This window comes from Colletotrichum orchidophilum, assembly GCF_001831195.1.
Source record: "Colletotrichum orchidophilum strain IMI 309357 chromosome Unknown Scaffold_168.1, whole genome shotgun sequence".
NCBI classification, from domain to species: Eukaryota; Fungi; Ascomycota; class Sordariomycetes; order Glomerellales; family Glomerellaceae; genus Colletotrichum; species Colletotrichum orchidophilum.
Window position 1 is genome coordinate 16,817 of NW_019173124.1, and position 13,525 is coordinate 30,341.

The window sequence follows — 13,525 nt, forward strand, 5'->3', positions numbered from 1 at the left end:
TAGTTAGAGAGCCTCCATCTACCCGACGCTGCAAACGCCAACTCTATAAAGGCGACTGGATAAGACAATGAAGAACTCTTTCCGCAATACCTCGGCCCGCTATTTACCAACTCGCCGAGCACTATGAAATTCTCCTTGGGCCTCGTCTGCCTGTTGGCACCCATCATCACCGTCCTCGCCGCTCCTCTCGAGGAGAGGCAGGCCGCGCAGTCCATCGACAAGCTGATCAAGGCCAAGGGCAAGCAGTACTTTGGAACCTGCAGCGACCAGAACCGCCTGACAGCCGGGAAGAACGCCGACATCATCAAGGCCAACTTTGGACAGGTCACGCCGGAGAACTCGATGAAGTGGGACCAAATTGAGCCCAACCGCGGTCAATTCAATTGGGCCACGCCCGACTACCTCGTCAACTTTGCTCAGCAGAACGGCAAGCTCGTCCGCGGACACACCCTCGTCTGGCACTCTCAGCTTGCGGGCTGGGTGAACAACGTCCGTGACAAGGCTGGCCTAACTACCGTCATCGAGGACCATATCAAGGCCGTTGTGGGCCGGTACAAGGGCAAGATCTACCACTGGGTGAGTCTACGCATGTCTACTCCTCTACATAAGAACTTACTGACCCTTCTATGATTAGGACGTCGTCAACGAGATCTTCAACGAAGACGGCTCGCTCCGTTCGTCTGTCTTCTCACAAGTCCTTGGTGAAGACTTTGTCGGCATCGCTTTCCGCGCCGCCAGGGCCGCCGACCCGAACGCCAAGTTGTACATTAATGACTACAATCTCGACCAGGCCAGCTACGCAAAGACGCAGGCAATGGCCCGCAAGGTAAAGGAGTGGATTGGCAAGGGCATCCCCATTGACGGTATCGGTACGTGTCGAGCCAGCCAATTTTCAACGAAGCGTGTGTCGTGAGCAGACGCTAACAGTATTTCGCTAGGTTCCCAATCCCATCTTCAAGCCAACCAAGGCGGCAACGTCCTCGGCGCCCTGCAGACCCTCGCCGGCAGCGGCGTCAAGGAGGTCGCAATCACGGAGCTGGATATCGTCGGCGCCAGCGCCGCTGACTACACGGCCGTCACAAAGGCGTGTCTCCAGGTCCCGCAATGCGTCGGTATCACGGTCTGGGGCGTGCGTGATCCGGATAGCTGGAGGGCGCAGAACAACCCTCTCTTGTTCGATGCCAACTATAACCCCAAGGCGGCTTACAATGCGGTGGTGACTGCTTTGCAGTAAGATTCTTGCCCGCTGTGGCGGGAATTTGGCCTCTTCTTCTTGCAGGCCACATCCGGTCTCTGCCTTCATGTACAAATGGGAATCTTGCGCAAGTATGTCGTATATAGGAGTCTGATATGCACAAACCTATCCTTGACAACTTGGTTCTCATCTTTCGACACTGCAAACAGAATATGGACATGTTTGAGGGCTAAAATCTACCTTGGCGCGTACCATAAGAGGTGAGCATTTGTGACATCGACTCATCCTAGACTCCTCGTGTCTCCAGATCTCTTTCAGCTTCCCGGCAAACTGCGAAACGTTCGCTTCGTCCAACATGGAGTAGTGCTCCCCTGGAACGTCGTGAAACCGCACGTCAGCCACGAAATCCCGCCACCGGCTCAGTTTGTCCTGAACCCAATCCTCACGGTTGAAAGCCACCTCCTGCAGGGGATCTGCGACAAACACGTCCATGCTGCGAATAGCCCCCTGTGGTTCGTAGTCTTGAGCCAGGCTCTGAAGTGCCGATGCTAAATCTGCCCATTTGACGTACTCGTCTTCGCTGAGGCCCAACTCAAGCCAACGATTTACGTTGCAGAGGGTCCGAAGGTGGGCGACTGCCTCTGTCTTGGTGGTTTTGCGCAGCAGCGGTATCTGTTGCATAGCAAGATCTTGTTCCATGAGCTTCGTGAAGTGGAACAGATTAGCGAGACATTCTACCCAACCGAGCTGCCTCATGCGATCCTTGATGTGCGGCGGTAGGTTCCAGCATCCGCAATATCGAACCTCATCGCCTGCCGCCTCCAGTTTCTTACATACTTCAAAAGCAATCATGGCGCCGAACGAATAGCCCGCGATGGCGTACGGGCCTTTCGGCTGGACCGCTTTGAGATGTTCAAAGTAGTGATCCAGCAATGCACCCAGGGTAGTAAATGGTGAAGTACCGCTTTCGAGGCCCTCGGCGCGGAAAGCGTACACTGGCCGATCGTCAATATGTCTTACAAGGTTCATGAAAACAAGGACTTCTCCGACACCGGGATGTACGAGCCACAGGGGTGTCCTTTCGCCCTCTGAACGGAGAGTGACCACTGGGTTTCCTATCGAATCCTTCCTCCCGGACCCCTGGACTACAGTAGCTAGGCGTCGAGGTGTTGGATTTCTCAGGATTTGGCTGAGCGTGAGTCTTTCTTGTAACTGTAGTCGATCCGAAATCAGGCGGCTGATTTTGATGAGGTCCATCGACGTAGCACCAAGCAAGAAAATCGAACTTTCGGCGCTGATATGTGAGTCTTCGACGACTTGGAAATAGTTCCGAAATGCGTCGCAAATGATTGTCTCAAGTGGTGAATCAATCCTCTCCGTGATGGCATGGTCTCCTCTGGAGGCTTCGCTCGCCTTACGCAACTCCTCGATGTAGACTCCCTTCTCAAAAGCTGCTTTGATTGAGCCCCTGGGCAGCTTTCCCAGGACAGATGGCTTGATATCCACGGCATTAAGAGGAAGAATGATGGCGGACGAAGATGTGTGTACGCCGACGACTTCGAGTATCCTATTGTGAGTTTTGCACCGGCCTCGTATGTCATCCTCCTCGATGGAGGGCAGGTACGCGACGACGATCTGCTCCGTGTCAGCCCACTGAGGTAAAGTTGAGAAGCAGCAATAAGAGCCTGGAACTGCCCCGAGAATCAGCTCCTTGTCGAGATGGCCTTCCAGCTCACTTGGAGAATGCTTCACTCCGTTGATAATCATTGTATCTTTAGAGCGTCCGTGGAGGTTTACTTGGCCGTCGGGGTTGACGCGAGCAAGGTCACCAGTAGTAAACCAGCCATCGATTGTGAATGCAGCCGCGGTAGAGTCGCGATCATTATAATACCCATTAAAGACCACATCCCCTGAAAGCTGCAAAAGCCCAATTTCGCCCGCCGGAGCATCGGTAGCCGACCCCTGGCCGTCTCGGAGTCTTACTCGCAGCTTTATGCCTGGGATACCTTCACCAACGGCGACATGCTGGTGTTTTGATTCTCGATCATTTGTCAGACAGTTGGTGTTGTATATGCAGCCAGCACAAGTTTCTGTCATGCGGAATCCTGGGACGATGATGTTTTTGCAGGCACCGTACTTCTCGAGTTGGGATTGAAGTGCCTCGCAGACACCCACCGTGTTTGCCTCTCCCCCGGAACCGAGCCATCGAAGGCATCCGAGATCCAGATCTTCGTCCAACGACGATGGCTTGTCCGACGCAAGCTCTCTACATAGCTTCGCCAAGAACGAATGAGGGGCGAATGTCCGCGTTGCCCGATGGCGGCTGACAACATTGAGTAGCTGCAAAGGGTTGGACAGCACCTCGTTGGCGGGGATATGGACTTGAGAGATGCCCATATATATCGCATGGAGGTGAATCTCAGTCAGGCACGCGACATGGTCCATGCCGATCCAGTTGAGATAGGGACCGTCGTCGTCCTGTCTCGCAGACTTGGCTTTGCCTTGCAAGGAAGCTAGAATCTGACCATGACTGAGCTGCACCGCCTTGGGTTTGCCAGTTGTACCCGATGTAAGCATCAGAACCGCCGGATCGGACTGTGTAAGAGAGACGGGTAAATGTGACGTAGATGTCGATTCGCTCATTGAGGCAAGGCGTTGGGAAGTGGTTCTTTCGATCGGCAACTTTGCAACGACGTCTAGCGTTTCAGGCGTTTCTAATAACGACTGGTGGACTATACATAGCGGATCCCTCAACAGACTGCATAGATGTGAAAAGTATGCTAACCGGTTGGGCTCAGAACCGACGCAGTCGAGATTGCCGGCAGGAGTCTTGCAATCACGGCCGACCAGAACCAGATAATGGTATCCAGAATATTGTCGAGGCACAGCAGAACAACGCGGCGTTTTTCAGCGTTTCCACCGGATGGCGGGCAGAGCTGTTGGAGAAGATGAGCATTTGCGTAAGCCGTGCGGAGCAAATCTGAATAGGAAACGACTGTCGGCAAGGGGTCTTCTAGTATGTCCCCCGCTATAATGGAGTGAGATGAAGACTCGGCGGCATTCCGAAGAATGTAGACCAGATCCTGTCCTTGGCCGGTCTTCTTTACCAGACCCCGAGATTCCATTGGTAGGTTGGTCTGAAGTATGGTCTGCATTGGAGATTTATGCTCGGTAACTCAGAAGCTAATGCTCAAGTGAGTATCATTTGCCAGGTATGCAAGATGATTCATCTATGTAAGTCATATAAAGTGTCGTCTGCGTCTTCTCGGAATTTCTGTCCTGATCAGCACATAGTATTGGAGTCAGATCGATGGGCGAGGATGATGATTCATGGGAAGAGATAATCGGTGTGGCTGACAGGATGGCCATTCTCAGGTTTGTCATCGGGGTTTCTCAATGGACTCATCTAACAATTCCGTGTGCATGGCCGGAAATCTAGCAAACAACAAGGGGGTCTGTTTGTCTTAGTTTGCAGGGAAGACTACCCAATCATGCAGGCGAAGTGACAAGTTCCAAAACTGACGGCACTGGCATTGACTGGATTGGCCAACCACATGTACTACACCCTGCCAGGCCGATCTCATTCGATGCGCCAATTACCTCGCTATCATTTCTATTAACATGTCAGTCCCGGCAAGATATCGCCTCAGTCCGAAGTCAGCAAATGTCGGACGACGTCAGCTTTCTGCCGCACCGGGCTTCACCACAGGAACAGGCGCCTACTTGCAAGCCATTACGATTATGATAAAATATGAGGTCTTCTCATATATCAGCGGTGTGAGCTTCAGGACTTAGTCCCGCATCGCTGGCGAATGAAAAGACTAAAATATGGTGAGATATGATGCTTTACAGCCCGTACGTTAGACTTCTGCCAACCGTAAACAAACAAAGGCTTTTCTCCATAGCCAATTGCCGAAACGTCTTCAACTTATGAGAACAGGAAGATTTTTAGGACTCAATACTAACTGGTGCCTGCACACACTGCCAAGTGTCATGTTTGCTTTGGGCTTTCATGCTATGGAACGGGGCATTGTAGGCCGTTTGAACTGCAAGGCAACTACCTTGGTTCCCTGGAGCCGATTATAGCAACAATTCATTTGAAGAGTAGCTTCCCACCCTTTTGCGTATTCTTTCTGTGATACCATCTAACAGAACCTTGACTGAGGTCCTCTGACTCCTTCTGCTAATAGGAGTTCCAATAGTATAAGTCGTAGAGAAATCACAGTCTCGGTGTGAAGAGCAACATTGATGGATCAAACTGGGTCTGGTTGGGCTATGACTCGACTAATAACTCGCAGCGGTTTGTATTTCCGGTGTCTCCGAGATGCTACACCGCCGCATGACCCGGAGGATTGGTTCCTGAAAGGACCGGGCCGAGGCGGGCAGGCAGGAGGTCTGCGGCAAACTCTGACTCAGATCTAGTAGCCGACTTACACCGAAAGTCAATTCCAGAAAGCTCTGGTCAAATGATGGGTCTAGTGACTAGATTTGAGTCCGGTCTAGTCTCTTTGTTAGCAGCTAATTGTAAAGAATCATATCAGATGTCACTGACTTTGACGAGTAATCCCAAGAATGATAGGTATTTATGTATGGAATTATGAAAAACTATAACAGTCGCTTCTTTGGGTGTTATACCGGTTCCATCGCTGAAAGTTTCTCTTGAAGGTCCACAGCATGACATAAAGCTCAACGTGTAGACTAGAAGATTAAAGAAATCGTGATTGGGAAATCATCAGAAACGGCAGTTGTCAATCTACGACGTTTTCCGGGCGAAATGTTGAACCGGCTCCATTCAAAGATGGAAAGGAAACGCTCGACTACTCGGCAATTGAAAAAGTTTGGCTTCCTAGACGCGGCTAGGCAAGCGGATACGTAGAAGGTCAAGTTGAGGAGCGTTCTTGAGAGTTGATACTGGCAGTCCAGCAGTAATTGACAAGTCGGAATAATGATATGGGACCAGCTTTTCCGTGAAGACTATCCGTACGGAAGTAGTATACCGGCCTTCTTCCCTTCCATGGACCGGCTCCGTTGCCGGCCCATTCAAGAAGGTTGTCTATACCGGCCCGGTTCCGAGTCCGGCTTCCGGTCCGTCAACGGTGGATATCTTGGCCCCGCGGACTGACTTTCTCCGTGGAAAAGTCCATTTGATAGCCCCCAAAGTCTAGCTGCACAACGCCGTCACAGTGGTAGGAATGAAATGCCGATACCCCAACAGGTATAATCACAATAGCCGATGTCTTAATTACCGCCATGACAACGGCTAAAGTTTCCTTCAATGTATATTTCAAAACATTCATACGAGTCGCACACGGCTACAAGCGGAAAAATTTCATATCATCGTCACCCCGAATTGGCACCGTGTGTCCAACCCCAGTAGCAAAGACACCAATGAGGTTCTCACCAAACACATCCGTGCGATAGTTAGCAATAGGGGTGTTCTGAGAAGAATTGATAGGCTTGTCCGGGTTGTAGCCAAAGACGCCAGACCACTGCTTGATCGTCTCCTGGTAGTCGGCGGGGTTGAGCGTTTTGTCGATGCTGCCGTGGTAGATCTGCATGCGGGTGCGGGGCCCGGTGTAGCCGGGGTCGGCGTCATAGACCCATTGGGCCCAGCGCTGCGGCGTGGCAATCGATTTGCCTTGGGCGCAGGTGCTGTTCCAGCCGTCGACCGTACCGGTGTAGAAGCAACCGGCCGGGACGCCGTTGTAGACGATGCCAGCCGCGAAGACGTCAGGGTAGGTTGCAGCCAGGACGTTCTGTTGCTCGTTAGTCACTCAATCATGTTTTGTGGGGTCGTGGGTGATGACTTACCGTCATCATAGCACCGGAGGAAGAACCCGTGACGAATACCTTGGACTTGTTGCCCTTGTACTTGTTCAGGGTGTACGAAACCATGTTGGCGATGGAGTTGCTGTTGGCCCCGCCGTTGTGCGTGAGAGTTGCCCTGGACGAGACATCCCAGCAGGTTCCTGAGTATGGGGACTCGGGATAAATAACGATGAAGCCCTTCTGATCTGCGAGGGTCTTGTAAGGGCTGTTGTTGTAGTAGGCTTGAGCTGTACCGGTGCAGTAGTGGATAGCCACGATCACGGGAGGATTGGCGGCCAGGTTGTCGGGAACGTAGATGTACATCTTGACGCCGCTGGGATTCGACCCAAAGCTGGTGACCTGCTGCAGCGAGGCGGCGCTGGCAGAGGCGGCCAGGCCAAGAGCGGAGAGGATCGTGCTGAACTTCATAGCTATGATGGGCTTACAACCAAGTGTGTGCTGATTCGGTCCCTGGCTATCAGTCCTAAGTTTGCGCTCGAGCACTACTTATAGTCTCAGGGAACGGAGCAAGCGAAGTTGTCAAAAGAGGTCCCCGTGCCACATCCAGCAAGTTTTATAGACTTTCCTTACGCCGCTCGTTATTGGCACCAGGGGCCGCATGCACTATGTGTAAAACCCGATGATTTCGGTACCCCACATCCAGGGTCGTGTTGCAAAGGGGCCGTCAACGTCTATTTAGCCGGTTGGTAACTTGGCTGGGGGCCGTGCCAGTTCCTCGTCCGAAAGGGAAAGGGAACTGCCGAACTGGTTCATCTGGACTACTCGAAAAAAGCTTTTCTTCGGCACTTGCCATTGCCACCGAAAGGGAACCCGGCTCTTTTGAAACTTTGGGTGCCGAAAGCCGTTGTACAAAGTGGCTCTAGCATTGGCCTTCCCAAAGGGTGTGCCTTGCACGGCGGAGGCAGACGAGCCTTGGGCCCTAAGGAGGTGGCATTGCTGTTGTATGCGGAGAAGTTGACAGGGTGTTTCGACTGGCCATGCCGGGCAGGGGTGATGCTACCACGCTTGGTAAATTCTATTGCCGAACTTGCTGGGATCCCACGTCGAAGCACTTGGTGATGAACTGCTTTGGTGGAGTTGAGATGAAGCTTGAAAGAAGGGGCTGGGTTTGACAGGCCATATCATCCTCGCAACGCAAGACTACCTCGCCTCAATCTGGGTGAACAAGCAGTATTTAATACTCCATTGACTATGGTGAATTGTTGAATGGAAGGCTTAAGCTTGCCGTGCTACCGATTAAAACTCCGTTGCCCCTTAGCCCCGACGGATATATCTCGCATACGTTCCGGATGATCCGTTTGCCCAACAACTATTTTGCACCAATGCAGCAACCAGTCATATAAGCTGATATCTTAATCATGGTTTCGTACATCCTCGACAGCTAGACAGCCTTCGCATTATATGCGCGATCATTGAACGTCCGGCATCCAGTAGACTGGCGAGCCTTCAAAGTTGGGAAACGTAGCAAAGGCCTGAAGACAATCAGCTCAACATCCAAGTTGGAAACTCTGGAGAAAATCGTGTACCGAAGAATCCAAGTCCAGCCAATCTGTGGTCTCCCAACCACTCAGGAGGTTCGTCATCCCTTCAAAGCCGTGCTGCTGGAACACCTCACCCATATCGGCTGGCGGTGCTGGAGCGCCCGAACTGTCATCCAGCTGCATCGGCTCAGCACCTCCGTGATCGGCTCGTTCAATAATCGGCCTTTTCTCGCGGCCGGAGGGACCTTCGGAGTAGAAACTGGCTTCTTGTCGAAGCTCTTCAAGTATGACAGAGTATCTGCGGCTGGGGCTCTCGGCAGTCGTCGCTTTTGTCAAGTGATTCTGACAGCGATCTGCCAACTCAAAGAGCCCCCTTTCCCCATCCTGTCTTCCTCTTTGAATTTCATAAACGTACACTACTGCCAGCGCACAAAAAGTGACATACGGTGTCCACCAGAAGGCGTGGAATAACGTTCCGTCACTGGCCATGCCGTCAACCGTCTCGAGCGCAGCCTTTGCCGCAGTGATGCACTCGTCTATGCTGTCGTCTAGAGGGGACCGCTGACCACCTCTTGAGCCACCCGTACCAAGGAGAAAGGGCCGGTTGGCGTGCATGATGGCATGGCAATATGCGAGCTTCAGCGCTGTATTCTGCCTTCTGAATGATGGAATCAAAGACATCGGCCGAACAGTGCCTAAATGATGTGGCAGAGATTCGCGCCACTGGTGTAGAGCCTTTCCATATCGATGCGCAATCATGAGACGGTCGTCTTTATGCACAGGCTTGATCGAATACACCTCTTGCGAGATACCGTCAATGATTTGGGCGAGTTTCGCGTGGAATATGAGGCTCTCTACGTGGCAATCCATTTCGGGCTCGTCACTGGATCTTCCTTGGGGTGTCATGTCCTCATCGTTGACGCAGTCTGGGAAGTCCTGGTCGATGTCGTCGTCGCGATACATCCTCGGACGGCCGAAGACAACCGAAAGATATTTGTCAATGGTATAGGCCACCCAGAAAGTCCTCTTCCTGCACTGCGAGAGAATGTAGTCCTTATCGCTGCTGCCCCTATTCCGCCCGGATTTCCGATGTAGACCCAGGGCTGATATGATGGGGAGAATGCTCCCAAAGACGTACCACGCTTGGTTCATGCGGGATGATTGGAGGAGGTATAGAACCTGCAGCAGGCGCGCTTGTGAGGATTCCAGCTTCGGCAGCCCGATCTCCATGTCCGTCAGACTCAAAGCCTGGCAAAAGAGGGCGTCGCTGCGCTGAAGGTCAGAACCCTCTCCCTCGCCAGCACTTCGGACCTTGCTTTGGCGGAGAGTAACGATGGCGAGAATCGTCAAGACAATAGAGGCCTTGGCGTGGCCAATCTCGTGGTGTAGGGCTCGGCTGTTCTTTGCATTTGCAAGCAAAACTTCAAACCATTGGGCAACGTAACCTTGATGCAAGCATCGATAAGTTACTACGCAAACATTAAAGTAAAAGTCCAGCATGTCCAAGCCGACCGTTCGGTCGGGAAGGGTCGAAACGTCCAACGATTCCGACTCGAAAGGCCTGTCTCCCGCTCTTGTTAGCCTCTGGTGCTGTTCCGCGCCGCTGGGTCTGTTTCCTGGAACGTCATGGGTGTTTGATTTCTGTGACGAAAGACGCTTCCACGCTCGGTGCAGAAATGTCAGACTCGAGGTGGTGTCGACATACTGCCCTTCGATTTCGGCAATCTCGACTTCCGGCGAGGCTCTTGATATTGGTAGAACGCTTCCGCGACCGCCTCCCACGACGTCTCGCTCCTCAGTCACAAGATTAATGCTTCTCGTCTGAGCCGTACTCTTACGGGCCGCTTCGGGGAGAGAGGCATCACGCGGGGCTGGAGATTGGATAGGCGCCGCGAAGGGAAGCGGTCTTCTGCGAATGGTCAACTACAAATCTAGCTATGATAAATATTGCTTGACTCTTACAACAACATACCTATGCGCCTCTAGAGAAGTTGAGGAGACCAGTCGAGCTTCCGATTTCTCATGGCTGGAGCTAGATGCTGGGGGAGGCGTCGGCGGTCTACCCCGGCGATAGGTCGCGTCGTAGATGCAGGAGAGACGTTTGCGGGTGCAGACATCGCAGGGGATTGTTCCAGAGCATTTCAGCTTCTTGGATTTGCAAAAGTCGCATGCGCGACTGACTTTGTGGCTCCTTCGCCGATTACCGGTGGTGGTGGTGGCGGCGGCGGCGGCAGATGAGGAACGACCCCCTTCCCCTTCGGGCCCTTCGGGCGACCCCTCAGGCAAACTGCGTTTCCTCCGTTCGGTAGTGGTCGATGGGAGACTAGAAGGGGAGGGCTGGGAGATGTTTGACGAAGGTGTCGGGGCCGATGCCGCCGCAGCGGCATCATCGCGGATACCAGTGTCGGTGCTCGCCGTTGTTTCCGCTGGTGTGTCGGCCATCCTCTACCATAGACAAGTATCCGACCCTCCGACGCGTTCGCCGACGGTCTCCACTGACTCAAGTCCGACCCTCCGGACTACCACGACGGTCCCAGCACCCACAACGACTCCTACACCGGGGTCGGCGCTCCGAATGTGTGCGATTCGTCTTGCTACGACATATGATGAATCCGTAAGTGGGTCATACCGGAGGCTCCTCATACCGGAACAACATCGACAGCACCTATGTTAGTGTGAGACGTAAGTCTGGAGTTGTGCACAGAAACGATCCGGAAAAGCAAAAGTTAGGGGCAGACTGATTATTAAGGGGACCAAACAACCGGCCAGCACACAGCAACAACCCGCTGCTTGCCGCACAAAGCAAGCTCGGCTGAAATGCGGGGCTAAGATGAGCAAATTGTGTGGATCGAAACCTTCATGCCCTTCCCAAGTCCGGGCTTACACTTCCCAGAGTCTCTTTTCATGTTGCCCCCTCGCTTCACATGCCGTTGCAGAAGGACAACATTTCGTGACGAGGGGGCCGTCCAATGGGGTGTGTTGCCGAGTCGTCAATACCTCTGCTAGCCACGTGTTGCACTGCTTACAATCAGATTGTGCAAGTTTGTAACTTCGTCCAGTATACAGATACTCTATGTGGTCTATGCATCGAGCTGCGAGCCGGCAAATGATCATGCCTTTGCACTATGTTCATGAAGCTTGCAAGAAACGTTTGGATAAGTTTAATGCAAAGATATTGTTAGGGATTCAAACACAACATTATTTGCACAAAGAGTCGGATTTGTGACCCGAATTGGCCCTAGTGACCCCTCAATGGAATGACAAATATGCCAACTCCCGAGCTTTGATCCCTGCTGCATAGCATTATTGACTCCAGTGCTGCAGAAACGATGCAGCTGAAAATCTTAAGAGACCTTCACGGCTAGCCAAGCACCATCATCCGAGTAGATCATGGTCTGTAATCCACGGCCCATGGCCTCCCACTATCATGCATTAGAGGTAGCTCGGCACCGATGCGGATGAGATCTAGGAGACTGTCTGTCGGACGATCGGACGGTCAGTTCATCCCCCCCGCCAAGGGCATCCCTAAATCCGGTCGTCTGTCCCGCTATCCCCCGCTCTGCTCCGGACAACCCGAGCCGGTCCCTGTCCGCTCCCCCCTGAGGCGGACGGCGGCTTCCAGAGTTGCACCGGCTCTCCAGAATTCGACCCACTGCGGCACCGTTCGCTTCGTCGCAGTTTGCGGCGCTCGTGAACTTTGCCCCTGGACCCCTGACGTCAACATGGCACTCGAGACTCTAGGCTAGCCGATACCCTAGTGAACGCGTTACTTTATATCATGCGGGCCAACCCCTTCGCTCTTTCGACTCCCACCGTACTCAAGCAACGACGACACAAACACCTTTGTTGACCCGACTCAGATAGAAAAGATAATCAACCAATCAACATGTCTCTCGAGGTTTTCCATCTTGGACTCTCTCAATCTGAGAGAATCGTATGGCTTCTAGAGGTCCGCAGCAAACAAACATCCATCACTCCTCTGCAATCGCTAATACCCTGCTAGGAGTTGCAAGTGCCGTACACATTGCATGTCTTTGAGAGAGACCCCACAACTGGCCTCGCACCCAAGGGAATCAAGGACGTTGTGAGTATCTCGGATGGTGATTGCGCCAAATTGATGGCAAACTGACCGAGTCAGAACCCCGCCGGGACCGCACCTTATTTCCGCGATAGCACTGTTTCACCGCCAATCGAGCTTGGAGAGTCTGGCGCAACCGTCGAATACATCTTAAACGTCCATGGAACCAAGGCCGGCTCCGCAGCCCCGAGACTCATTCGCACTCCCAATGACGCCGATTACGCCGCCTATCTCGAGTGGTTTCACTTCGCAAACGGCACTCTCCAGCCGACTCTCGGCCGCGCCATGACCCTCGTGTTCGCCGGCGCTTCGCAAAGTGACTTTGGCAAGCGCATGGAACTCAAGTCCCACGGAGCTCTCAAGTTGATGGACGCCCGCTTGGCCAATAACAAATGGCTTGCCGGTGAGAACTTGAGCGCCGCGGATATCATGACGGTTTTCACTCTCACTACCATGCGTGGCTTCTATCCTCTCCTGGACCTGACGAAGTACAAGAACATCTTGCGGTACCTGAAGGATGTTGCCGAACGCCCTGCATACCGAAAGGCACTGGAGAAGGGAGATAAGGGCATGGAACCTATGAACGGACCCAAGGTCAAGGCATTCAAGCAATTTGCGGCATTTGGTGCCGTTTACGAGTCCCTGGGCTACTAGAACATACAAACCGCCTATGGCAGGCACTCCAATCATGCTTCATGAAAGATTGATAACGCAAGGCAATATAGATCAATTTGAGGTGAACTCACCAACAGCATCGAAATGAATGGAAATGAACATGTCGCCACTGACCATAGCAAACAAACAGTCGTCAACATCGCAAGACCAGTGGACTGAATGGCAAAAATACACTCGATTGACCAGCCTGGGGGTCGAACCCAGAATCTCCTGATAACATGATGAATCGTAGTCAGACGCCTTGCCATTGGGCCAACCGGCCGTGAT

General features: G+C 52.8%; 6 protein-coding genes across 6 annotated transcripts; 2 read left to right on the forward strand and 4 right to left on the reverse strand.

Moving 5' to 3' along the window:
- Positions 1 to 123: 123 nt before the first annotated feature.
- Positions 124 to 1,234, forward strand: CORC01_12843 (glycosyl hydrolase family 10; the record flags this gene model as incomplete). The annotated part of the gene is made up of 3 exons (XM_022624461.1): positions 124 to 576; positions 635 to 869; positions 939 to 1,234. The coding sequence occupies 3 exons, from the start codon at positions 124 to 126 to the stop codon at positions 1,232 to 1,234; spliced, it is 984 nt and encodes a 327-aa protein (XP_022469007.1).
- Positions 1,235 to 1,381: 147 nt separating this feature from the next.
- CORC01_12844 (uncharacterized protein) lies at positions 1,382 to 3,838 on the reverse strand (the record flags this gene model as incomplete). The annotated part of the gene is made up of 1 exon (XM_022624462.1): positions 1,382 to 3,838. One exon carries the CDS (start codon positions 3,836 to 3,838, stop codon positions 1,382 to 1,384), a length of 2,457 nt encoding a protein of 818 aa, XP_022469008.1.
- Positions 3,839 to 3,975: 137 nt separating this feature from the next.
- On the reverse strand, positions 3,976 to 4,320 carry CORC01_12845 (uncharacterized protein; the record flags this gene model as incomplete). The annotated part of the gene is made up of 1 exon (XM_022624463.1): positions 3,976 to 4,320. The coding sequence occupies one exon, from the start codon at positions 4,318 to 4,320 to the stop codon at positions 3,976 to 3,978; it is 345 nt and encodes a 114-aa protein (XP_022469009.1).
- Positions 4,321 to 6,507: 2,187 nt separating this feature from the next.
- CORC01_12846 (acetylxylan esterase A) lies at positions 6,508 to 7,432 on the reverse strand (the record flags this gene model as incomplete). Its single annotated transcript, XM_022624464.1, has 2 exons — positions 6,508 to 6,951; positions 7,007 to 7,432. The coding sequence occupies 2 exons, from the start codon at positions 7,430 to 7,432 to the stop codon at positions 6,508 to 6,510; spliced, it is 870 nt and encodes a 289-aa protein (XP_022469010.1).
- A 1,001-nt stretch (positions 7,433 to 8,433) lies between these two features.
- Positions 8,434 to 10,947, reverse strand: CORC01_12847 (fungal specific transcription factor domain-containing protein; the record flags this gene model as incomplete). The annotated part of the gene is made up of 3 exons (XM_022624465.1): positions 8,434 to 8,496; positions 8,551 to 10,414; positions 10,478 to 10,947. The coding sequence occupies 3 exons, from the start codon at positions 10,945 to 10,947 to the stop codon at positions 8,434 to 8,436; spliced, it is 2,397 nt and encodes a 798-aa protein (XP_022469011.1).
- A 1,444-nt stretch (positions 10,948 to 12,391) lies between these two features.
- Positions 12,392 to 13,237, forward strand: CORC01_12848 (glutathione S-transferase; the record flags this gene model as incomplete). The annotated part of the gene is made up of 3 exons (XM_022624466.1): positions 12,392 to 12,454; positions 12,509 to 12,589; positions 12,644 to 13,237. 3 exons carry the CDS (start codon positions 12,392 to 12,394, stop codon positions 13,235 to 13,237), a joined length of 738 nt encoding a protein of 245 aa, XP_022469012.1.
- Between the last annotated feature and the right edge of the window lie 288 nt (positions 13,238 to 13,525).